General features: G+C 31.0%; 1 protein-coding gene across 1 annotated transcript in view; it reads right to left on the bottom strand.

Annotated features, from left to right (window-relative positions):
- Positions 1-2,379: 2,379 nt before the first annotated feature.
- The window catches only part of LOC111614186 (transcriptional adapter 2-beta-like), a 49,466-nt gene continuing 23,938 nt past the window's right edge, over positions 2,380-27,907 (bottom strand). The window contains exons 7-16 of the mRNA XM_023355593.1: positions 8,641-8,713; positions 8,415-8,574; positions 8,252-8,331; positions 7,355-7,426; positions 4,131-4,195; positions 3,999-4,048; positions 3,879-3,916; positions 3,710-3,795; positions 3,365-3,427; positions 2,380-3,013 (exon numbers count right to left, since the gene is read on the bottom strand). Coding sequence (XP_023211361.1) covers positions 2,891-3,013; positions 3,365-3,427; positions 3,710-3,795; positions 3,879-3,916; positions 3,999-4,048; positions 4,131-4,195; positions 7,355-7,426; positions 8,252-8,331; positions 8,415-8,574; positions 8,641-8,713 — 810 coding nt within the window. The 3' untranslated portion in view covers positions 2,380-2,890. The remainder of the gene's footprint in view (positions 3,014-3,364; positions 3,428-3,709; positions 3,796-3,878; positions 3,917-3,998; positions 4,049-4,130; positions 4,196-7,354; positions 7,427-8,251; positions 8,332-8,414; positions 8,575-8,640; positions 8,714-27,907) is intronic.

The raw sequence follows: 27,907 nt of genomic DNA, 5'->3' as shown, positions 1-27,907 counted from the left end.
TGAACACACCCCTCTCGAACAATGGAGTTTTTATGCGACGGAAATCGTACCGGGACGTCTGCATTGTTACGAAAGTTAGCCACGTGTAACTCGGAAACGATCGGCAACGTCTTATCCGGAATTTATAATTAATTCGGTGTCGGAGGACGGCTCGAGTTTCGAGTTCGAGGTCGTTTTATCGTTTCCGAAAGCGTAAAACACCCCCACCATCGAGTTAACGAGCGGTGACTGGTAAGACATCACCTCGTTCCCGTAACCCGGAGACGGGGAGGGATAATAAATGACAAAAATGACCCCCCCCCGGGAAGAGGGCCGAAGAAAAAAAAAAAAAGAAAGTGGCTCGTAAAGAGTTGGAGTAAAGGGGATATTGTATTGTGCGGGGGCCATCTTCTGGCGCGATATGCCACTCTATCATTCGTCTTCAATAGGGAAGAGGCCAACGGGTACGAGACCGAACCGGCCAGTGTCGGGGTCGGGAGGGGAATGTTATCTCACCAGAAGGGAGAGAGTGAAGTGGTCTCTGCAAAATTCATCGCCAGATTAACCGTTCTTTATTCCGCCCCCCTCCACCAAGGTGGTCCGGGGACACGTGGGAACTCCAGCTCAATGATTCATACATCGACTATGGCGTATAATTGACTCTTAAAGCGCGGCGGACGAATTATGCGAAATTAATTTAGCGTATTTGGAAACTGGTTTCTAAAATAAGCTCCGATTCAGACATACGAGAGAGGTCTACAGACGAGCAAGGACAGTCTACCACGTGCTTCCCTCGTGTACCAGTCGTCCGTCCTAACTTCGTCCGCTCGACCTCCAACTATTCGACCCTTTATCTACCAGAAACTGCGCTCCGAAACGGGGCTCCCACCTCCGCTATCGACCGCGGGATCGGAAATCTCTGGCAAACACCCAAATCTCGGGGGTCCTCCGTCCGCATTTTCTGTTTATATAACTTTCGACGTGGTTATTGACACAGGTGGCGGTCGGACCGCGGCTTAATTTCTTTCCATCGTAATTCCGCAACAGAAATGAAGAGTTGCGCCTCGACCGACAAGACCTCGGCGAGAATCGATCCCTTTCGCGCCCTTCCCCCAGAAAAAAACCCTCGGAAATACGAAATTTTGGGGACGAAAACGCCCAGACCGGCCGTAACTGGCCGCAAATGCGAATTTTACACGAGAATCGTTTAAAATTTGACGGAATCCGGGATGAAAAAAAAAAGAAATTCCTACCCAAAATGCGAGGGAGAACTACGAATTCTCCGCACGGAGCCGAAAGGACGAGGTTTATATAATTCTGCTTTTAAAAAAAAGGCGGCGGAGCTTAATGGATACTTTAATTTAAAAATAGTTATCTAAATGTATGTATTTTTTCTGCTCCGGCATTCAAAAAGTAAACAAAAAATCGGCAAGGAGTAACATTCATTCGAATGTAGGGCAGGAGTGCGCAACTAGCAAGAAAGGGAGGGAAAGAGGAGGAAAAAAATCGACATCCGAGCTTTAACACGTGCAGATGCCAGACATAGATCGTTCTTAAGGGTTTTTGGCAAAGTTTTCGGTTAGTTTCTGGCCGCTTTTTTGGTTTAATCCCGGCTTTTTTAACGGAAATAATAAAAAAAAAGCCGACCGAAATAGAAAAACCGGGCTTGGAAGGTTTTCAACGCCGCCAACCTCTGCACTACATAAAATTAAAATAAAGATAAGCGAACTAGTTCTAGAAGTCGACGAAAATAAAGGAGTCGGAGGGAACCACTTCCCGGACGGCGAATTAGTGGCAATTACCGCCAAATTGTTTATCAAACCGTGTAGTTCGAGAGAGGAGAGGAGAACTGCGGCTAAACGCAATTACGTAGAGAGAAGCAAATACGTAAGTGTGTCATCGGGGTCGTCCTCCGGTAAACCGACAGCCAGGCCGTACGCGCCAAAATAAAGCGGCGGGGCGCGGACTACCGGCGGAATTCCCGTCCCGACTCCCGCCGGGAAAAGATTAAATTAAATACGCGGAACAAGACTGGAAAAAAAACTCCGTCGGGTAGTTTATACCCGGCAAATAACGAAGGAAGACGATAAATCTCCCGGTTAACAGGCTAAACTTCTCTCCTTCCTTCGCTTAACCAGGAGGAACCAACCCTTTCCAGGAGTCCAACCCTTTCCGGATTACTTACGGGGAGAAGAACCCCCCAAATACAACTTTTAATGGGGGAAGAGTGTTTAAAGGACTTCTCTTTCGGGGGAAAATTTCTGTGTTTTTGGCAAAAACCGTTGAATAAAAGACTTTCTCCCGCGCGCTATTTGCTTTTACCGTACGTCGAAGTTTTATTTCCCTCGTTCCGGGCCACCCCCCGAAAGAAACGAATACATCGCACGAGCTTTTTCTTTCTTTCTTTTATTGACTTCCATATAAAACTGTACACGTCTCTTATGTACAATTATACACGCCGATTAATCGGTCCGGGTCGACGGCCGCGGCGGGCCTCCGTACATAAATAAAAGTTATCGGAGATTATAAAATTTATTTATTTCGTCGGTAAAAATTCTTCGGTCGACGATTAGAAAAAAAAAGGAAAAATTGCGGAAAGGTCGGGCCTCCCGCCTTCCGATACCCCGGGCGCGGAGGGACGAACGGGGATGGAGTGTACAGGAAAAAAACAAATCCCGCGGTAGGGGGAAGAAACGTTCGGGAGGACCACGAGCTCCCGAGGCGGGCCGGAAGCGTCCGCTTGCCGATCCACACAATTTCTCCATTCGTCACCCCCTCCGCGCGCGGACCGCTAACCCACGCATTTTTTTTTCTTCCACCGGAAAATCCGGCGGGTTTAAATAGGGGCGGCCGGGACGGGACCCGCCCTCCCGGCGGCCGGCAAAGGCGACGATCTAGAAAGAGACCGGGGTCAACAGGCGGTGATCCAGCCGCAGTTCACCATGAAATTGATGATCTTCCGTCGGTGGGTCTTGTCCAGTTCGGCCGGATATCTGGTCTTGACCGTCCCTCCCTGCCTCCTGTCCAGGTAATCCTGCAAAAGAACCGCCGAGTTTAAGTCTTCCCTTCCCGGAAACGTCGCACCGGAAGAGTTTCCCGCGGGTTCGAGTGCCGTCCATACCGTCCTTCTCTTCCAAAGTCTAAGAGTCCGCGCCTTCCCCCGTCTACGCCCACCGGGATTTTTCTTCCCTCCTTTCCTTACGCTCCGGCAACCAACGTATTCCCCAGACGTAGACGGAGGAAGACTTTCCGTCATTTTATTTTTATTTTTTTAACTTCCGCCGAAAAACGGAACGCGACGAAAAAAAAAAACAAAAACAACCGGATTACGAAATATTTTATTACATTCGATAAAACGATATAAAACGGATAAAAACCAACTTACTTTTAATAAAATGGTTTTAAAGGAAATATAATACAACGGCTTCAGTCCTAGGGACGAGCACAGCTAAAAAGACAAAGAAATAAATGCTTTAAAAACCCGGGGTTCAAACTATAAAGTTGGAAATATTTCCGATTAATATAATTGGTCGGCGCCCAAATCGTAATCTGTCCTTACCGCCGAGGTAAGAAATTACCGTCAAATGCGGTAATTTGCCGGTAATTTCTTACCTCGGCGGTAAGGACATATTACGATTTGGGCGCCGTGAATTAAAACGAGAAAATCCGATTGTGGGCCGGATTATCCCCTAAAAAACAAAAAAAGACTTTATGTAATTGGATTGCGCACCTTTTTTTCGCGCTCCGAAAGAAGGTTGTATCCGGGTTGGGTGGACGCGTCCACTTCCTTGGATTCTTCTTTGGTCTCGTTTTCTCCTAATAATTGAAAATGTCCGTTAAATGGGCTAATCGCGCGTGACGTAACCGGAAGAAAAGGCTCAAACCCGTCAATCTCCCACCTTGCTCTTCGGAAGAGATGTCGTTTCCGCTCTTGTCTCTGAAATTTTCCAAATAGAAAATTAGCCAGGGTCCGTCCGCCGTCAAATGCTCTCGTTTATAATTTATCTACTTGTACTTACTCTTGTTTTTTCGACACGTTCGACCTTCTGTGAATCGAGGCGCAGTTACTCTAAAAACGTCAATAAAAAAAAAACCATTTGGTATGTTCTACCAGAATATATCTTAGAAAAATATTTCAAATGAATTCTTACGGATTTCTTTTTGTTTTCTTTCTTCTTTTCTCTTTTATACCTGGCCGTTTCGAATTCTGCGCATTCTACACGGAAAAAAAGTTCGTCTCCGGTTACATTAAATTCGCTCGTATCAATCAAATACTATTTTATCGTAATTATATAAATAAATAATGTACAGTCGACCCCCTATAACATTGTTGATTTTTCCGTGTTATATGAATTCCATGTTGTACGAATCACTTAGATCTTACAAATACGTGAGCCGTTCACAGCTTGGCATACGTATTTGTAAAATCTAAGTGACTCGTACAACATGGAATTCATATAAAACAGTGTTATAGGGGGGTCGACTGTATGGATGTTAGTGTGTGTGGGGGAAGGCCCTGTACGAAGCTTTAATTTTGTTTACGTCATTTTGCTCCAGACATTTTAATAAAATTAAATAACCTACGCTTTTGTTAAAAAGCTGCAAGATACAGAATAACGTTTTGGTGATGCGGAGAATGGGAAATTCGACTGAGAGTGATGTTACTTGTAAAGTCAACAGAGTTACGTCTTTATATTTACATTTGTAAAAATCTGGATGTTACTAATTTAAAATGTAGTTTTTCGTTATTTTTATTATACAAAAGAAAACTTAGGCACGATTAAAGTTCTTGTTTATATCATATCTATAATTTATTATAAAAATAACAATTTCGGAGAAACGGTAAGAAAATTTAAATAAACTCCAAGATTAAAAACGTCTTTCCTATCTCTAACAGACTATTAAATTCGGACTCCAAACAGAAAAAACAACACTTTGAATACATAGTGTTACGAATTAAATTATTATTTAATTGTACGTTAACAAATAAATACACTGATTTTATATTTATTTTATAATAAAGTCGGTTGTGTCAAAACTAAAAATAAATTCCAGAGAGTGAATATGTTAGCAGATATTCTTCTGATACTATTCCTGTATTTTGTAACCTTCTGCAATATTTTAAGTTGTCATATTCTGTCTTTTTAACACATTTGACAGACATACAAGCCAGAAACTATTTGAAAAAATGCTTCGCCCCACATTTACAGTCGACCCCCCTATAACACTGTTGATTTTTCCGTTTTATATGAATTCCACGTTGTACGAGTCACATAGATTTTACAAATACGTGAGCCATTCACAGCTTGGCACACGTATTTGTAAAATCTAAGTTATAGGGGGTCGACTGTATAATTATAAAAATGGAACCATAACCATAATTTTGACAAAATTATGGTTACCATATGACTATATGATTACTAGTAAGTAACTTCATAAATGTAAAAACTTACTATTATATTATAACAGAAAGGATTATCATTTAAGATTTAAAATTTGCACCTGTCAAAGATATATATTATATAATAATGAATGGGGAAAATACCAAATACTCTTTAAATCTACTGTTCTCTGAAAATAATTTAGAATTGCTTAAACATGACATTGAAGAGGGGCTTTAGCAATTGAGTTGTAAATATGCTACATATATAAAACAGATCAGGAAATTTAATACAGTATGGTAATTGTTAATCAGAGAATGGAGAAAAAAAAATCACCAAAATTATTTTTTCTCCATATATATTAAGTAAGTATAAATTAGATAAGCAATAAAACAAAACATAATACAGTTAAATAAAATAGAATAAATACTACACTACAGAATAACTTGGATTAAATAATAGATTTAAGCAAAAATAATGGAAAATAGTATTGATATATTGTAGATAACTTTCCTTTTTGTTAAAAGATACTGCTGGGATTTACTACATAAATCTATCATCATAAAAATAATAAATTGTATTTTGTCAAGAAACAAAATCCATAATTAATTTCTGTATAAATGCCAAAAATTTTAGAATAAAAATAAGAAATTATTACTACGTTCTATGTTTAAGTGTTTTTCAAAAATATACACTTTAAAAGCCAATTTATTAGATTTGAATTGTAAATTCTTGTTCTAAACTCTTGAACAATTCATTTTGTTAATGTTGCTAAGACCAAAGAGTTAAAATAATATTTTGGATTGAATGAACACATATTGCTCTATGTAGAATATTAATCTGTAGATATATATAAGATGACAAATGTGATTAATTACGGTGAAAGAAATGATAAAATTAGAAAAACTAAAAGCTATTCTATCCAAAATTTTAACGGGATACGTCTGAAGCTCAAACGATAAAAGTCTAAAACGTAAACGCATTGCTACAAAATAACATCGCATCCGTACTTCAAAGGTGGACGGCATTTTCAACAGACCGGCCTTCCGTATTAACCCACATTTGCCACAACACCACAAAACAAGAAATGCTCCCGCAAAATTGAAAAACGAGTAAGCTCGGACTTTAATGGGACAATTCCTGTCAGTGGTGGTATTGATAGAACTAACTAGTTCTGGGGGCTAGAGTTTAGGTGTAATATCTTGATCCTAGAATAAGTATAATGGCAGATAGTTCTATCTATTGCTATTACAATTTTAAAATTTGTAACAAAGCAAATCTCTTAAAAAAGCCAGCTACAGAAACTCTTTTAAAAATTATTCAGTTTGATTTACACAACACAACAAATGTAATCTGAATATTTAACAAAGTTTTAGTCTCAAATTGTTGTATTGAACAAAATATTTATTTTCGAAATTAATATCATCTTATATAATTCTAACCAGAATAAGAATTCCACCTTTTATTAATTCTGTTATTGGTTTTAGCCAGTTGTGTAATAATTTCCAGATGCCAGTGAGATTAATAAATAAAAAATTTTTCCTTATTTGTTTAATGACAGTACAGTTTTCATGCAATGAATATTCCAGATGTGATGTTTTTATTAAGAATTTGATATTAAAATAATTATAAATTTCAATTTAATAAAAAGCAATTAAAAGAACAAATCATTTAATTTTGTATAATGAGAAGAAAATGGTTTATTATAAATTATGTTTTATCATGTAAACTATTTGCATAATAAATAAAGTGTAAATATACAAATGGGCATTATTCACTTATTTTATAATTTTGATATATTCTCATTTATCTGTATATTTGATGCAATGAAAAGGAATGCTTAACTATTTCATAACACTAATTTTTATCTTATTTAGAGACTTTTAGGAATGTATTTTAAGATGCAATCTAATTGTAATCTGAACATCTTTAACTGTCTGAAATATTACATTCTATTAAGTTATGATTATAACTAAAATACTTGAATTTCTCACCGTCTAATTTCGTCAAGCCATTTCTCCTATACTTCATAAGTTCTTTTATTCTCACTTTACTTTCTTTTTCCTCTGAAACAATTTAATAATAATCAGATACTAAAAACAAGCAAATATAAAAAAAAAATATCAACTCAGAGAGTTTTTTAGTAGTAAGAATTAGAATGATTTATTTTTAAAATTATTAATTTTGTATCAGTATTTGAGAATGTTGATATGTAAATGAAAAATTAATTTTTTAGATGGCATCCCATTCAAAGTAATCTGTGGCTACAAAATGACGTGGAAGCTGTAAAAATCAGTATTCGCTATTCTTTGTTCATTCTAATAGATAATTAACTGGCTGAATATGCTACGTTTCAGGATATACAGTAGACTCCTCTATAACACTGTTGATAATTCCGTTTTATATGAATTCCATGTTGTACGAGTCATTTAGATTTTACAAATATGTGAGCCGTTCGCAGCCCGGCGCACATATTTGTAAAATCTAAGTGACTCGTACAACGTGGAATTCATATAAAACGGAATTATCAACAGTGTTATGGGGGTCTACTGTACCTTAAAATTTAATAAATTTATTAAACTAGCAAATGCTTTTGGCAAATCAAAAAATATGCATGGAATCTTGTTCAAATATCTGTGTTGGTCTTCTCAACATTGCTGTATTATTCATAAATTATTTGGATTTTATTAACATATCTTTTATTTATACATCTTGATTTAACTGATTTTTTTCAAATTGATTATACTTATTCTAACATAAATAAATAAAATTTAAAAATATAGTTTTTAATTTTACTTGTCGATATCTTTTGCAAAAGTTTAAAATAAATGTATTAATTTAATAATTAATCACAAATGTTAAAGAAGCATATTTAGGAAAAGTCAAAATACTTTGCAAATTTTCAAATAATTGTGTCTGTTCAGATGCAGACTGAAACTGGCAGAAGACTCTAGTTTTATCTTGAAATTCTCTATAAAATATACAAACAGAAAATAATTATAATAAACTTTTTGTAATTGTCACTCCCTTAAATACATATTTGAATCCACTCACTTTTCGTCTTTCGACGGCTTCTTCTTCGACGTCGTCGACTTTTGTTTGTTACAAGTGTTAAAAAAAAGGCTCACTAGCCCGTGATTTCTCGATAGTCTCTTTCTCCTGAAACGTTCGCGCACTCTTCTCGTATACATGTCGACTTGTGCCAATTTTAAAGCTGTTTGAAACGGACAATTATGAAGAGGTGTCGAGAAACGAATACGTCAAAACCATAAAATCGTACCTATGTCCACGTCTTCGTCTTCGTTACTTATTTCTAAATTGCACACTAGAGATTCTGCCTCGTTATCGTATTCCTAAAAGAAAAATTTTCAAATTTATAAAAGAAAACAAAAGAGTAAACAACAGTATTTACATGTGTATTTATTTATCAATAATAACAGTTCTTGCATCAGTTAAAGCCTATCATTTAAACTTTAACTTTGCATTAAAATTTAAATGATAGACTTCAGCAAAATTATTTAAATCTTGTTATTGTATTAAACCAACAGGAAAAAATAAGCTTAATTGTCGAAGGGCAAGTTCTTCAGAAATAGGAAAATACATCATAAATAATAGATAATATATTGTGGGAAAAAAAACAAAATCTTATTGGACACGGAACAAACTTTTCCTTATTTATTTCACAAGCAAACCATTTTAAAATATTATTGATTTTCTATTATAATTGACATATACTGTAATTATCTCGTATTTTACATTTTAATAAATAATACGATTATATCAATTATAAAAAATTTTCTACTCGAAAAACAGTTATATGAATATAAATATAACAATCAATACTAAACATAATATNATAAAATATTGTGCGATTATTTTCATATAATTAAAATTAATATGTATTTATTTTTTAGAAAATACAAGGGAAGCGGCGCATCCATCGCTTCCAATGATGGCACGCCACTGATCACATCCAAACTGAAACTTATGGAAAATATTGATATCGATAGCTTCAATGCTTTACGAATCCTTCAATTTACGTACAGTTATGGGATGGTCTCATACACTTTCCCTTTTAAATAAAAGGGAAAGTGTATGAGACCATCCTATAACTGTACGTAAAAAATCCGCTACAAAATTTACACCATTAATGTTTTATCATCTGAGTCGGGCCGATTTTAATTGGAACACGCTAGTTTTAAAATACGAGATAAAGATAAAAACTAAATTCTTTATTTTAATTAAAATTTACGAAATTGTAAATCAGATTGCTTTCTTTTCAGTATTATTCTGAAAGTAACTATTCATTTATACTTTTAATACGATAATTTTTTACTGGTTTAAAATATTAAAAAAAAATGACAGAGAAATCACCAACGTACGTTTTGATATCGAAACGTAGCGACGATGATCATTTTTATTTACTTTAATTTCGGTTAGAAGGGAAATTTAAAAATAGATTATTAACACCGAATTTCGGTTTACGTTTCAATTCGATGCCTGATTTTGCAGTGAAAGCAGTCCTAATGGACGGAAGATAAAAAACGGTCTTCATCAAATACGACAAAGAATTCTTCACGATGACACCTCCTTTTATCGCTCAGTCATTCGATAGATAATTTAAAATGTCATCATGGTATTTATGATTCTATACTATCCAATAAAGCAATTACTTTTATTGACTTTAAGACTATATATGAAAAATTAAAGTAATTAAATATTAGTGTAACGGTACAACTTAGCGCGGAAGTATTGTAATTATGTTTACGCGAGTAAATCGGTAAAATAATATGCAGTGGAAGTATTTGTAAAAATAGGTATAAAATTAAATATTTGTAGGTATTCTGTCGGGTAATTAAATGCGTTATTTATTAGTGTTTGTCGTTAGTTTCAGTGTGAGTCGTGCAAATTAACGTTGTTTTATTTGGCCAATATTATCTGACCGAAGAGACTGTAATGAATCAGCCGAAATGCATTTAAGAATGGCCAAAAATGTAGATGTTTGTAGTAATGTATAATTAGTAGAATAATAAAGGAGATAGAAATGAGTCACAATTTGTGATAAGCCCTTAAATAAATACTGAGAAATAGTAAACAGTTAAATAATGCAACAATAAGTGGGCTAGATGTTGTTTAAGAATAACAATATTGAGTCGAGTCGAATTATAATTATCGAGAAATATATTAGAAGCCTTAAACGTTTTTATAAAGGAAACGTCGCATTTAATCATATATAAAGGCAAAGTTTTCCTTTATCAAATTATTTATTTGATAAAGGAAAACTTCGCCTTCGTAAAAAGTAAACATTATATATTTATAAAAGAAATGAATATAATCTAATGAATCTAATTACATTTGTCTTCTATATTTTATATTTATACAATTAGTAGAAATAGATCAATTTTAATAATAGCCAATTTAATATCATTACCTTTTGATTTAAACTACTACTAAACGATTAAAATTTAATTCAGTACCTTATACAAAATACCTTACAGTCAGATTCCAGAGGTTAATGTAACGTTTACAAATATTAATCGATTAATTCGTCAAAGAAAAATTCCGTTATTGTGTTTATATTTGTTTAAAAATTCCAAACAAGTATCAAATGTGCTTACTTTTAAAATATTTGTTTTAAAATCAGCATGACGCATCGAAATTCCGCATATTTTCTAACAATTGTATATAGATTTATATAATAAATAAAAATGGTATGTAGCATTAATACTTATTTACTTAATTTATTTAATTGCTTCAAGGTATGGCACACAATGATCATAAAAAACTTTATTATTTAGCAATAAGGAAGTTTTAAATCAAATTCAAAATCCCAACGCATATCAACTACATACGTGATCACATTTTTAAACACAAACAAATATTGTGTTTTGTTTGTGTATAAAAATAGAGAAGACAACTTCAGATACATGATCTCTACCAAACATAAGTATTGATATATTTATATAAAAATTCTCCTAATTTTTCAATCTAATTTCTATATCTTGCATTTTATAACTTGTATGACCATAACTATTTATTGTGACAATAAAAGGATAACATTTTCCTCCTTAAGACAGACATTTAATTTACCAGATTGTGAACTTGCATACGTAGCTACGTACCTTCAGAGTTTCTCTTCTGTGATTGGCAATTTATGAATAATTTATAAAGTTTATTGTACGTAATTATAAACGAGTTTCTTTAAGCAAGTTTCATTAAATGCATTATAATTTAACTTTAATTGTTAATCTTTAATGCTGTCCATAATCTTATCCTTCCAATGCTATGGAGCAGTTTGCTGCATCTGTTTGATCTTCTAAGCTTTGTTTCTTTTTGTTAGCTGCTCATTTAGTCTTTAAGCTATTAATTAATATGCGTGTGTATAAAAATTTATCTCGATTACTAAAAATAATTAAATATAATTTGTAAATGCTATATACTGTATAATAACCAGTAAATTAGTAGTAGTTACTTTTTAATAATATCAATATTCTGATAACATGTTTCATTTTTTTTTTGTATTATATATCCAGTCAATGATGAAACTTATCTTGTGTCCATCCTTTTCTAAAACAATTCTATCTACAATTCTTATTTAATTAAAAATTTTAGCTTCAATAACAGGTATATTAATCTTATTATTATAATAACTGATATAAACTCATATATATTAAATATTGAGGATATTTAAAAGATTAATAATTGTCTTTGAGTCTCAATTTCTTTGAATTCTGACTATATTTCATTATTTATTTGTTCATTAATATATAAAGTTAGTATCGAAGTTATCATTAGAAGTAACATTATCTTCTGTTTAATATAGAGACTGTTTTTATTTGTTTTCTATTTTTATCTTAAACTTTGGAAAGACAAACACTAAAAAAAGTTACTAGCAAAAAATCTTGTAAAGGTCTCTTGTTTTTGTCGACATTTGAGCCAGGTGTCCGCTCATTAACTAATTGCTGCCAAATACGCTCACCGACAATTATGAATCTCATTTAATGACATTCTTTTTTGTAATTTTAAATGGAACATTGCCCCATTTTTGAAATTTAATTAACAAAAGTTGTAAGTAAATAAATCCTTCTGACCTCTAAAAGTATTTACTTTGTTAAAGTAACTTTTTAAATGATGTAAACTGATAATTTGTACATCTGACACTTTTCCTTTTCTCCGTGAATTTACCAGTTTCGAAACTACAACTTGGAAACGTAAACACGAATCATCATTTGTACAACCGTACATTGCCATATAAGAAGATCCTTGACTTTATATCTTTAAGACATAATAAAATGCATATAAATTTTTTTACTCTGTTTTGATAATCATTTAAAATGAAGATTTAAAAACTATAATAAACTGAGTATTTATTTTAATAAGGTTTATAGTTTTAAATATTCAATAGCACTTACAGCTTTAAGTAATACAAGAAATTCACTTTTTAGTGTCTTTAAATGTTGTATCAATAAAGCATTTAATTGCCATCCCTGTCAATGCTTTTTTAATTTTCATAAAATTTACTTTAAAAATACATTATATTATATTATATTTTATGTGATTTATATAAAATATTATATAATTTAAATAATAATTTTCTACAAGTTTTGAGGAGTCAATAGATTTCTTCCCCAAAGTTACATTTTATATTGAAGTTTGCAGTAATTTCTCAAATTTAAAAGCTGATATCTTCAAAAGTACAGATCGCAATTTTAAATATTTATTTTTATTTAAATTATATTATTTCCTGCCAAATAATAAAAATAGAAATAAGAGATATCGTAATTAACAATCACCACAAAAACAAGTTAATAAAAGTATCTCGAGAGTTTCCAGTTTACGGTTTACTTGAACGACAAAGAGGGAAAAAATAAAAAAAAGGACAGTTTCTCTTAGAAGTTATTGATACACAAATTTTCAGGAAATTCTAAAAACACGAGGTCAACAGCTGTGTCGAATTGACCCGGAATTACCCAGATGTTTTTGCCTTACAAATATTAATGGTAGTTTCTTTTACCTTGCATCATAGTCTCTTAGAAAATAAATTTGAGGTTAATATAGTTAAACATATTACAATTAGTCACGTTACTTAAAATTATGTTAAATGTAAATTTTATAAACTGAAAATGAGTCCATTTATCCTATTAGAATGTTACAAAAAATTTTTAGTTATTAAAAAAAACATTCAATTGTGATTATGACAATCGATGCCTTCGGGTCTTTTAACAGAGGTTAGGTCAATAATCTTAAGATGTTTATACAACTTTCAATTATACTAATTTAGAAACAGTTTTAATATTTAATTTAATGTTTATTATGACATAAATCTAACTTAATATTTTAAATACATCTATAAAATGAATTTTTTATTAGGTAAAGAATGAATTAAGATCTAAAATTTGACAAATAAAAGCTATTATCTACATAACTTGGTTTTTTTAAAATAAAGAAACTAAAAATGCATAAAATTTAATCACATAAATGACATAAATATTCATTTTAATTGTATCTAAAATTATTCAAACCAAGTTTATCATTTGAAATACGTATTTACTATTACCTGTATTGACTAATGTAATTTTAATCAGAGATGCAAACAATTGCTACTTTTCAGATAATCATGACACATTNAGAAATAAGAGATATCGTAATTAACAATCACCACAAAAACAAGTTAATAAAAGTATCTCGAGAGTTTCCAGTTTACGGTTTACTTGAACGACAAAGAGGGAAAAAATAAAAAAAAGGACAGTTTCTCTTAGAAGTTATTGATACACAAATTTTCAGGAAATTCTAAAAACACGAGGTCAACAGCTGTGTCGAATTGACCCGGAATTACCCAGATGTTTTTGCCTTACAAATATTAATGGTAGTTTCTTTTACCTTGCATCATAGTCTCTTAGAAAATAAATTTGAGGTTAATATAGTTAAACATATTACAATTAGTCACGTTACTTAAAATTATGTTAAATGTAAATTTTATAAACTGAAAATGAGTCCATTTATCCTATTAGAATGTTACAAAAAATTTTTAGTTATTAAAAAAAACATTCAATTGTGATTATGACAATCGATGCCTTCGGGTCTTTTAACAGAGGTTAGGTCAATAATCTTAAGATGTTTATACAACTTTCAATTATACTAATTTAGAAACAGTTTTAATATTTAATTTAATGTTTATTATGACATAAATCTAACTTAATATTTTAAATACATCTATAAAATGAATTTTTTATTAGGTAAAGAATGAATTAAGATCTAAAATTTGACAAATAAAAGCTATTATCTACATAACTTGGTTTTTTTAAAATAAAGAAACTAAAAATGCATAAAATTTAATCACATAAATGACATAAATATTCATTTTAATTGTATCTAAAATTATTCAAACCAAGTTTATCATTTGAAATACGTATTTACTATTACCTGTATTGACTAATGTAATTTTAATCAGAGATGCAAACAATTGCTACTTTTCAGATAATCATGACACATTAATTTCTTTTAAAATTAAAAAATAAAAATAAGCACTAAATGCACAAGTACTATACTTTGTTAAATCTACATTAAATTTAGTTTTTATGTTTATTTATTTTCATTTATTATTGTTTTATAAATGAATACTTTCTCCAGTTCAGTGATGTACTTAGTTTTTGTAAAGTAACTGAATCTCAAAACAGAGAAAATACAGCAAAATTTTAAATTTCTGAAAACTGAGTTTTAAAAAGCACTCTAAACTCTACGTAAATAGGAATCCTATTTCCATCTTTCAAAAAATTTAACCAAAAAAAAAAAAATGTTTTTTTATTTATATATTACAGTAATCATTAAATTAAACAAGAAAAAGAAGTGACCTATTTCAAGAATACTAGATAAAGTGTATATGACCATGTTTTAAGAAAACAGAGGGATACAGACAGTAATAAAAGTGATGACTAGATGGACTAGATTTAATTTAAACACACAAAATGAAATAAAAATAGAATCCTGCTACGTTAAAGTTTTAAATGGTTAAATTAATTTATCAACATATGAAAATTTAATAAAAACAATCATTGTGAAGAAACTAATTTAACGTTTAAACTGTCTTATCTTTTCTTTTTTTTGCTTTTTTAAATGTCTTTAATATTTGACTCCGTTTGTTTTATCGAAACCAATCTCGTCGTACAATAAACATATTTAATTATTTGCAAGACGTGGTTAATACACAACAACTCTGAAATGTCTTATAAATTCCTGAAAATTTTTGCTTTGATTTATGACGCGACAGAACTGTCCAACATCATTTTGGTAAATAATAAAAATAATTCTCATTTTGTTTTCGATATTGTACAAAAAGGTTTTTGAAAATTAATTTTGTGCACGTTTGGTTTAAATTCTCATCTCATAACTGACTTGTATAGTTCTCTTACGAGGAGTTATGACTGGCTTGCATCCAACCAAAACTCGTATTGATATAAATAGCTTTAACAGGTAGGAAAGAAGATTTAATTATTATTTCATAAACAGACCAAAAATGTAAATTAGCACAGTAAAATAAAGAGCATTTATAACCAATCTTATTTTATAGAAGTCATAAAACATTCAAGTTATTCTTAAACATTTTCAAAATTCAAATGTCAGAGGACACAAATACCAAAATGTACATAAAATAATTCAAAAGTATAAAGACCTAGCATTTAAAAACACACACACTTTTAACTATTAAATGAATTTATTTTTATTTTTCAAATTCAATATAAATGAGAATATTCATTTACAAAATTATAATCGATATGTTAATTCAATCCATTGTTTAAGCCATTGTATATTCTTATCCATAAGTCATTTGATTGTTTTCCTTTTTAGCATTAATGACAACATTTCCTTTACGATCTTATAAGCCTATTACTAATTCTTCTATTGTTATATTGTTGCCTACATTACCTGGAAAATATTTTTATTTTTTGTTTTATTTCACAGTAATACTTTAATTGTAAATGTATTTTGCAAAGACAGTGCTTTATATTTAATGTTTCTTTTAAAGTTCTTTATTATTTCTGTCAATGATTTTTCTTCCTAGCTCGACTTCTGCCAATAATTGTTTTAACATTCCTATTTTTCTCAAATACTCATATTTTTCTTGTCTCATTTTTTGCTTTAATTAATTGTATATAATACATACTATTGTAATACTTTTAATCAGATACTAAAAACAAGCAAATATAAAAAAAAAATATCAACTCAGAGAGTTTTTTAGTAGTAAGAATTAGAATGATTTATTTTTAAAATTAAAATTAAGAAAATACCACTTTTCATCTTTTTCTATATCAATATTTTTTGATTACTTTATAAATCTCATTATATTTTACTTACTTAAAACCTTTTATTCTTTTTTATATTAAAGTTCTTTTAATCAGTATGTTAGTCCTTTATTATGAATATTTGTATTTATTCACTTATAATCTAATACATACAATACCCAAAGAAATATTTCCCATTGAATTTACTGATTTAATTCTATTTCTAATTTTAAAAAATGCTTTGATACAGAAAATTTAACAAAAGTACAGCATTAAGCATTCTAGTGCTTTTGAATTATTACAATTCATCTTCAAGAATATCTTATTGATGTGATTTTGTATTCTATTAGTCTTTTAATTGTTTAATTTTATAGTTTATGTTCATTATTTAATTCACTATTAACAGTAACGTCTCATTTTATGAAATTGTTAGGCTCCCAGCCACTGTTTTGATGAATAAACTTTAATTTTTCAATTTTAATACAGAAATGTAGTTACTTTGTAATTCTTTTACATAAATACTATTTATAAATAAAACAAGACAAAAGTTGCAAATTAAAAACATAATTGAAAACAGCAGGCATAATGGGATGTGCCTGGTTGAGGGTCTTTAGATCAACAGAACCAATTTTTTTCTTGTAAGAGCTGAAGGAATGATGTTTGTTGGGCCTTTCTCCTTCGACATATTATATGGTTTGAGAGCATTTGTTATAGCTCTCGAATTTCCAGTCAGGATCATTACCACAAAGAGATTCATTAGCAGTTTGTATCAATATTAAAACTATTTTAAATATTTTTGTGTGAGAATCCTCAGCAGTACCATTTACTAAACTTATCTGTCCTCTTCTTATCTTTAGTAAGTTGTGCTGCCAGCTTTTCCAAATCTTCCTTTAAAGTATTTCCTTTCAGTAAGTAATTAACATCATCAATGTCAACATTATTGACCATTTCACCCACAACACCAGTTATATATCTTAAATGTGTACAAACCCAGAAAAGTCTAACTGTGTTAGGACACAACTTCTACCAGATACCATTCATACATGACCATGACACTTCTTTCCAGGCTGCTAAAATGTTTTCTACGCTCTTAAGAACATTAAAGGACTTCCAGTAAAATGTGACAGACAACAAATCAGATACTTGCACTTCCTTAACAATCCCTCTGAATGCTCTGCATAAGCAGACTTAACATATACCTTTAAGGCTCCAAAAGTGTTGACTGGCAAATAATTCGCCTTAATACCCTAGACATCAATATGTAAATCTTAAAGGTTTCTTGAATGCCTAGGAACATTGTTATGAACTAAAACACCCTCATCAGGCTAGTTATTTGCAACACAGAATTATAAAGAATACTGTTCAGTAAAAATTGTCTGAATTAACCATGCTTTTTTTCATTAAACTCCACATAACATGCAAACAAGTTTTATTAATACCTTTCATATAATGAGATATCTCTGCATGGTGCACACAGTGGTTTAGTTTGAATGTGTCAAATGCCTTGTGCCCCAGTAGCAAATTCAGCAAGTTAATCTTTTTCAGCCTTAAAATCAGGAGTAGACTNTCAAGATTGAAAGATCACTCAGGATGCACACTGATAAAAATGACGAAGAGATATCCTATATTCAATCACTCTGTCCACAGTTTTTCAAAAGACCTACTGTATCGTCAAATGCCTTGTGCCCCAGTAGTAAATTCAGCAAGTTAATCTTTTTCAGCCTTAAAATCAGGAGTAGACTTCACATCACAAGTTGTGTTCATCCTACTAGACAACTTTTCCCTGTACAAGGCTATTTCATTCATTTTAAAACAGTCAGTTCATCTTCATAAAATATTTTCTGAAATTCAGCTGAATATTCATTTGCTGAAGTAATATCAGCACTAGCTCCTACACCAGAAATTTTAACATTGTAAATTTATATAAGATTTTTGACACAAAAAACCAACTTCCACTTTCCACAAATGACTTTTTTCCATCAGTCTCTTAATTTATTTCATTAAACAAGGACCTTGTTTTATCCGTAATTATTGCTTTAATTACGGAAATGTCGTCATTGCTTTTAGACCTTAGCCTTTAAGACTTGCTATGTTTTGTTTTTATAGATTATCTTCATATTTAGTACAGTTTAATTAGAAATTTTTTAAGTACAGTTTATTTACCTAAAAATGGTAAGTGTTATTAAACTATTTTTTAACTGGAGGTAAGTAATCATTTGTAAAAATGACATACAAAAATATGGCAGTATCTCAGTACTCAAACTGTTCCCAACTCAAACAATTCTACATTCATACACAAATTCTGGAAAAGAAATCACTCAGTCCTCGACTGAACAAACGCAAACTGCTAAAATAAATTTTTGATTAACAACATATTTTTGTTTTGTCGTACATGAAAAATACTTATGGTAAAAATGTTTGTTTGTTTGTTTAGTTACGGCATGATAAATGCCATAACTAAGCAAACAATAAATGTGAAAAATTTACTATTTTATTTTTTCTTCAATCAAAAAGATAATTCTATCTTGAGTAGTATGGTATTTAATAATTATTTTTTCACCAATACTCAAACAACAATAGATTACTGAATACTGTATTGTTAAAAGAATTATAAGAAATATAAAATAAATTATTCACATTTATTGATATTGAAGAAGAGATTACAATTTTGTTGTTATCATTTTTATGTACTCATTCTTGCCAAATATCTATTTAACGACATTTTTCACATATTTACAAATGTATTTACTTGAATCAAATACACACCTTAATTTCTATATGCTCAGCAATAGAATTTTTTAATACACAACTCGAGACAAATTTATATCAACAGAATCAATATTTATTGCAATAAGTTATAAATCGTGTTCCATGGTATAAAAATTTGAAACCTCTTTATTTGTAGTGTTAGATTCTTCTGAATCCACACTAATGTTGTTTTAGTCAGTCATATTCTCGAGTATTAGTTTTGGCCATTATAGAAAGCTAAACAACCACCAAATTACATTGGGCTATTTTTCTGCAATTATATTTAATTAAGTACTAAATAATTTAGTAATTAATTAAATATAATCGTAGAAAAGTAGCATGACGTCATCTGGTAGTTGTTTGGCTTTACAAATTTATTGGAATTTGTGATGTTTGTTTATGTAGTCATTATATATGTATAATTTTAATTTTAGTTTTTTAGTTGTAGTAAACAAAACTTACACTAATCAACACTGGATTCAATGTTCACATCTTCCCTCATACAATCATACTCATTGGAAATGCAACTTTTCTTGAAAGCAACCAACGCAAGTTTTTCTGGGATTTTCATCCAGGGACATTATTGTAATAATACTTATGACATTATTGTAATACTGAGATTGAGCCAAGTTTACCCTTAAATATACTGGTCTAATAAAATTAAAATGATATAATTAAATTAGTTACAGAGAAATAACACACATGACATCCTATTTTCAGAGATACTAAAACCTAAAAAAAATTGCATCTTACATTCAAGTAAATACAACAGACACACTACATGTATATAGTGTGTTTCATACCACCCATAATGTATGTTGTCTAGAAGAATTTGTTGTAAAAGATTGAGGAAAATTTTGTTATAGTCAAACAAAGCCCAGAGTTGATAAATGACATAGTCATCAATCAGAACCCAGCAGAAATAAAACTAACCAAACTAGACTCTGAATTTGCATATTAGAACAGAGGTCAAGAACTGTTAAACAGAGCTTTTCTTAAGAAACAACTTTTGTTAGTAAAATTTATCATCATCTTCACCATATATAAAATGAACCAACCTTTTCTTTCACTATTTATTAATCACATTTATAAAATAAGCAATCATGTTACAATACTTTAAAACATGATAGATTGCCTATTGATCTCTTTAACTTCCAGTCTTTTTGTCTATTTGTTTTTGGTAATTTTTCAAACATTCATTTATATCAGAAAAATCATATCTTACAGTAATGAAGACACTTTCAACATGTTAATGATATTTGGGTGAATATAAAGTAAATTTTATTATAGAGCTGCAAAATACCTCTCTCTACACTAAGTGAAGTCAAACACCCAAAACCGGCATAAATTAATTCTTAATAGTAACTTCACCTCTACACTAAACTTTATTCAAATTTAATACATTACTCCTGTTAAGTATGCTAATGTTTGATAACCTGTATATGTGAAACTATCAACATTTGATCACAACAATCACTATCAACAAATTACATGGAGTTGGAGATGGGGGAGAGGTATATGTTGCTGCTACAAGTTACGTTTAACTCTCATGATTCCATTCAAAAAATATCTTAAGATTATGGAATGAGTTGTTCAAATGTTTGTAGAATTTTGAATAACAATAGGATGCATTCATTTCAAGTAGCATTGAATAAGAACTTTTTATGTTGATCTTCAAAACTGTGTTGAGTTCTGTCACTGTTCACTAAAAAGTAATCTGCTTTTCCACCAGATGTTCTGTGATCTGATGTGACATTCAAAACCAGTAGAGATGTCATTATCTATAATGTTCTTTGTTGAAAAGCAGAGAGCTTAGATGGACAACAGCATATCTTAATACCCGTATGGTATCACTAGAGATCTAATAATTAATCCTTATTTTTTTAAATGCATTTGAATGAACAATATTTTACAAACTTTCTTGTTAATATGCTTCCAAAATGAATTGGGAGACATATCATTGGCAGTTAGATGGACAATGTGATTACATTGTTACTGGAAAGGGGGTGAAAGCTTGAGACTAGTCAGTAATATTGCTCGAAGGTGAAATGGAAAGGAAAGAGAGGTTTAGGAGAGGGGTGAAGGTGAAATGGAAAGAGAGATAGGATAGGTGGTGAAGGGGTAGGATCATGAGTGCCAGCAACACATTTATTGATGAAAATAAGAGAGAACAAAATACAAAATATACAGAATACAGGGTATGCAATATCTGTGTACAAGGTGGTGACACGAACAATGTTATTACAGTAAAATGACTGCCAGCATATTTTACCCAAACTGTTTGCCAAATTCTGGACTGGAAGTTTCTTCATGGGTAAACTGGAAGAGGTGGCCCGTTATCGCAGCCACTACAACTGCCTTATTTAACATGCACAGACTATTGCTTACAAGAAAGGATTAAAGATTTTGTGTATCAGAGGCAAACTACAACATATCAGGCTAGCATGCAAGTTTCTCAAGAAAGTTGCTATTCTTCACACACAAGATGCTTTTCAAGAAAATGCTCTAAAATGTTCAGAATAAAATGGAGGATGTTTTGATCATCTGTTACTCAGTTTACATTAGCAACATCTTTTGTATGTATTGATTATTTATTACCTAAATGGTGAAGAGAAAAGTTCAGTTTATTTTGTAAATTATAGGGGATAATAATAAATTTTTCTAACAAAAGTTGTTTCTTACTAACACCTCTATGATATTCAATTCAAACCATTCTGATATGCAAATTCAGAGTCAGATCCAGTTGGTCCTATTTCTACCAGGACTAGTTTGATGCTAACATTGCCAATCAATTCTTCATATGAGCTTTGACTATAAAAAAAAATTGTCCCCAACATTCTGTAAATACCAATTTTCAAGAAAAATGTGTAATACAGCTCGTCCAAAACACAATGTATATATGAAACTAACATATACAATCAGAAATATGGCAATAAAGAAATAAAATTATTATATGTAACAAGTTATTTCATAAATATACAACAGATTTTAAAAAAAATTAAATTCTGTAAAAAAGTTACAATAAACTCTATAGATACAATATGGAGAAGAAACAAAAATTTATAAGTAACAAATGTTTGTTTGTGTTTGGCTCATTTAATTTAAAATAAAATAGTTAAATGACTAAAAATATTTAATTTGTAATCCTTCAGCAATTTCTAATATGTATAAATACACATGTATTTTCTGAAATTTCTATCTTGCTTTAAAGTATTTCACTTTACAGCACTTTACTAGGTAGATCATACTGAAAACACAAGCAACAATTTTTTTATAAATCATAATCTATTAATTATAAAAAAACTAAGAACATATCTTAATTTACAGACTATAAACAGTGCCACGAGTGAGTCGTGACATCGTTAGTTCCCATCATGTGACTGCAGACAGCCTATACAAAATGGCTGAGATTGAATTTCTTGTTAAAGAGGGAATCTCCACTGCAAAAATTCACCAGAGACTTCAGTATGTATATAGGGATGTGTGCATGGCCACCAACAGTGTTAGAAGATAGGTAAAACGTTTTAAAAATGAAAACATAAGCATTAAAGATCAGCCTCGTAGTGGCCATCTGTAGACTCAGCGCTTTTTTTTGTCTTAGAACGCAATGGAACAGCATTCCATCACATTTTTTTTATATATTTTAAAAGTTTTAAGAGAATTTTTGAAAATTTGATGTTTGGTCTGCATTGAATCGCTCTGTTGAGCATAGAAGATCAACAACACAATTATTAAGACGGTCCTGCTCCTGTTTGTGTGCCGAATCTTGTGTACGATGCATGCATACTGCAAACTTAGTTTGTGGTGACTGTGACATACCGCTCGGCTTGTGTTTGGTCATGTCATGATTTGACAGCAATGCAGGAATCACAGTGTTAATTACGACCGGTGACTGTCATTTCGACTGTTTTATATTTCACTAGTAGTCCAGGACGCACCCTAGTGGGCATTCCACCACCTTATTTTCCCCAAAAAAAGCACTGTGTAGACTATTCTAACAAACACAACAAGAGTGGATGAGATCATTAAGGACGACTGATGTGTAACTGTGGAAGATATTGCAGCAAATCTTGGAATAGGGCAGAGTGAAGTCCAGGAGATGATCAAGAGTTTAGATATCGGAAAATGTGAGCCTACTGGGTTCCTTGTTTATTGACTCACAACAACAAAATTCAGAGAAAAACTATCACTCAAGAACTTCTTAAAAGATATGGAAATGAAGGAGGATGATTTTTTGTCGAGTATTGTGATGGGTGATGAAAGCCAGTTCCACCATTACGCACCCAAAACAAAACAGCAAAGTATGGAATTGCACCATCTCAATTCCCCAACAAAAGAGAAGACAAAGACAGTTCCATCAGTTGGAAAAGTTGTAGGCACTGTTTTCTGGGATGCAGACAGGATGATTCTGGTGGAATTTCTTGAACCTAGGCAAATCATTAATGCTGCTCAGTACATCATGCACGACATTTCACAAGCTCTGTCATGCATTGTATGATAAACGTCCTGGAAAGATGTTCATCTTGCAGCATGACAATGCAAGGTCCCACACTACTCGTTACACCATGGAAGAAATTTAGAATGGGATGGAAGTTCTTCTGCATTCAACCCCGATTTAGACCCTCCGATTATCATCTTTTCGGTGTTAGGAAAGAAAACATGAGAGACCAACACTGCAAAATGGTGGAAAACATCAAGAAAGCAATCTGTCAGTTTTCTTATGGTGATGGAACAGAGTTCTATCATAAGGGAATTTTCAAGCTCCCACAATGGTAGGAAAAATGTATCCAAAAAATGGAGACTACATGGAAAAATAAAGAAAAGTCTGAAAAAAAATGCAATATATTTGTTTTTCCAAAAATAAGTTAATCTGAATTATAAAAAAATTGTTGCTCATGACTTTCAGTATGACCCTCTTAATATATCACTCTCTCTAATATAAATACATTTTGATTTACACCATCTTAGTGATTCCTCTTCAGTATTACACAATTACTCGTGTAACAAATGCATTCTCGAGTGATGTTTGAATGAGTTCACATTCATCTATTCTGTACCAAAATCACTTGGTTTATGAATTATGAAAGAAGTGACAGAATATGTATAATCTGAATCCCAATAAAATAATTAATGATATGTTTATAGTATCAGAATGAATAGAAAAAAATTAGTCTTGTTTTACTTGTAACAGCATACTCAAGCCAACATGATCTTGTGTGCCAGTTTTTGTTTTGATTTAAAAGAACATTGCACTGATGTGTCAATGTAAATTAAATGTACTAATACAGTAACTAATTAGTGACATCTCTGCAGTAACTATTACTGAAAATTAAAAAAATGCTTTCATTACTGTAAAAGTTTTTTAAAAATAATGAGATTTTAAAGTACTTTGTAGAATATAGTACTGATTATGCCTCATTTGTAAGTAGGGTTGCCAACTGTTTGGAAATCAATAACTATTTGGAAATATTCTGAAAATAAATAAGCTATGTATGTGTTTTTTAATTTGTCCCTTTATTCCTTACATGAATTTAGCATCTCTAACTATAATCAAAATTGTTTTCATTTCAACTAGTTTGTTTTTCTTTTTCATTTTTGTCTCTCCACTTGATTCATCCACTTGGTTGACTCCTTGGTGGATATGATTAAAACATGTTCTTTCAGTGCTCACAGGCATTAAGAGAACCTGTTTTAATCATATCTACCAAGGAGTCAACCAGTCCCACAAAGGGAGTTGGAGCATGACATATCCAGAATAGATGCCCATTAAAAATGTCTGGTGTTTCTTCCTGGATGCAACTGCAGGTCCCAAGAGCAACAGGCTTACATCTTAACTGTCTTTATCCATCTGGATTTCTCTTCGTCATAATTGTCAAGGGAAAGAAAAATGTTCCCATGTTTGTTTACAGAGTTCTTTTTGCTTGGCACATTTTTCAAGTTGATCTTTATTCACATTGCATTCAGAATTTGTTACTCTGAAAGTTGGCAACCTGTCTGTAAGAGTGTACTCTTATACTCAAATTATAAGCGGATGCTTCTGTATAAGACTTGAAGCCAACGTGAACGATGGGCCGGGGGCATGCTATTATCATGTGACCAACTTGGTGCTAACTGCCATCACGTTCGAACCATGTTTTATTCAAACAGAAAGACATCTTACAGATTTTTAAAAATTTATAAATGCAAAATACTGATCTTTCAATATAGAATATACTTAAACAACTGATAATTTCTTGGTGTGTATTTTATTTAAATTACAATAAATATTTTTGATTACTTAATGTTGTTAGCTCTGTTGTTAAATTGAAATGCTAAAGGTTAGGCCTAAATTAATATAGTTTTGTTTTTTATTTGAATTATAATTGATATCCTCTAGTGCAGTTGTTCCTAACGTGGTAATATCTCTCACTAGTGGGTGAATGTAAACCCTTGGGGCGATGATAAATTACAAGATTTTTGTGGGGCGATTGCAGACAAATCTGGCAATAAGTGATAGTTGTATATAAAGACCCATATTACTTTGTTAAAGAATGAAAATCCACGAAAATATCAAATAAAAATTAAGTAATATGCTATGTTTCTCTCAATTCGCTACATGGATGTCATTTGGTAATATTCTTCATCAGAGCTGGGCCTAGACGTATTTTCACCCAAGGCAGGAGGATAAATTTTTACCCTTACGTATAGTCTTTTTTATTTCTAATAAGCATTAAATAAAAATAAATAAATAAATAAATGATTTTGGGAAGAAAATAAATTTATTAATTATTAAATAAAAAAGTCACAGAATGCAGTAATAATACAATAGTAGTAACATATAATTACATATATTACAAATAAAATCACATCAATCTTAACAAAAGAAAAACAAAATAAATATTACACATGAGATAAATTAGAATATTATAAATTTTTCAGTAATTTAATTTAATAATAGAGACAAAATAATATCAATTATACTTACAATTATAAATGCCCAATATCAAATCTTTTTTAGTTTTACTTTACTTGCTTTTAGTGAAGCAAATTCTTAAATTATATTATCAAAATTGCAATATTTGACAACTTTTTCTGAGCAAGTGACACTTTTAAATATGTTTTGATAATTTTTAGTTTACTGAAGCCTATTTCACCAGAAACTACAATAATAGGTAGTGCTAGGAGTATTCTCAATGAAACTTCTAAATTTGGATAGGACTGAACTAAACTAAATTCATCAATCATTTTTAAAAGATCTAAATTTATAGCTGCAAATTAATATAAAAATAACTTAAAATTAAAGTAAAATTTGTTTGTTTGTGGTCGCGTGTTCCCCTTTTCCTATTTACTCTATGTTAAAATGACCTCATTTAATGCTGTTTTGCTTAACACTTTGTCATCTAGGAACACATCCCCCACATTAAGTAGGGTCTTACTGTATATGTGATTGGTTGAAAGTCCAAATCATTTAGAAACTTTTATTTCAGGAGGTAAGTACAGGTATATCTCAACTTATGTCGTTTTGAGTTACGTCGTTCCCAATTATACGTCGTTTGTCAAAAAAGTATATGGAAAAATAAAAATCAAGTTTAAGTCATTTTACTCGACTTTACGTCTGTCCGCCACAAATATTGAATTCGTAATATCACTAGAAAAACGTTTAAAGAACATAAAATCATATTAAAATATATACATTTACAAGTATGTACTGTATTTACAGTACATGCATTCGTAAATTTAGATTACTTTTTTCTGTACTATATTAAAAACTAAAATTTATTTGTTTGTAAGCTTAAAATAGATCCTTATTAACCATATATTATTAAAAATGCATTAATAAATAAAATACAGAACTGGAATTGGTAATTTATGGTTTGGCCTAGTGACAAGTAGATTCGGAAACAAGTAAATTCGACTTACGTCGCCTCTCCTGGAACCAATTAACGACATAAGGCGAGGTATACCTGTACTATTTTTTATAAACTATGAAATAAAGGCAACAATTATCAATGCTTTGTTTCTGAAAAAATATCTAATCTTATTTAAACTGATAGAGCAGTCTGGAAAATGTATTTTGGTCAGTAGATCTTCTATTTTTTGTATTTCTTTCAATTCTCTTTAATTAAATAAAACATTTATTTTTCTTTCAGACAAAAAATATGGGTGACTCAAAAAAAAAACCATGCAGGCAGTACAATGCCAGGTATTTAAAATTTGAATTTATCAAATCATCTGTTAACAAAACTTTTTTGACATGTCTTTTATGTCGCAAAACTTTCAGTAACGAAGCTACAAAGCTTTCAAGATTGAAAGATCATTCAGGATGCACACTGATAAAAATGACGAAGAGATATCCTATATTCAATCACTCTGTCCACAGTTTTTCAAAAGACCTACTGTATCTGGTATGTTTTCAACCTTTCCAAAAACAACAATGATGGCTTATGAACATCTTATAACATATACAGTAATACCCCGAACTTATGCGATAGGTGGGACCGAACGATGACCGCGTAAGCCGAATTCGCGTAAGTTGGGGTA

Source organism: Centruroides sculpturatus, unplaced genomic scaffold, assembly GCF_000671375.1.
Source record: "Centruroides sculpturatus isolate CEXI.00-Female unplaced genomic scaffold, Cexi_2.0 scaffold18, whole genome shotgun sequence".
In the NCBI taxonomy this organism is placed as follows: domain Eukaryota; kingdom Metazoa; phylum Arthropoda; class Arachnida; order Scorpiones; family Buthidae; genus Centruroides; species Centruroides sculpturatus.
This window is presented reverse-complemented; position numbering and strand designations above follow the sequence as displayed.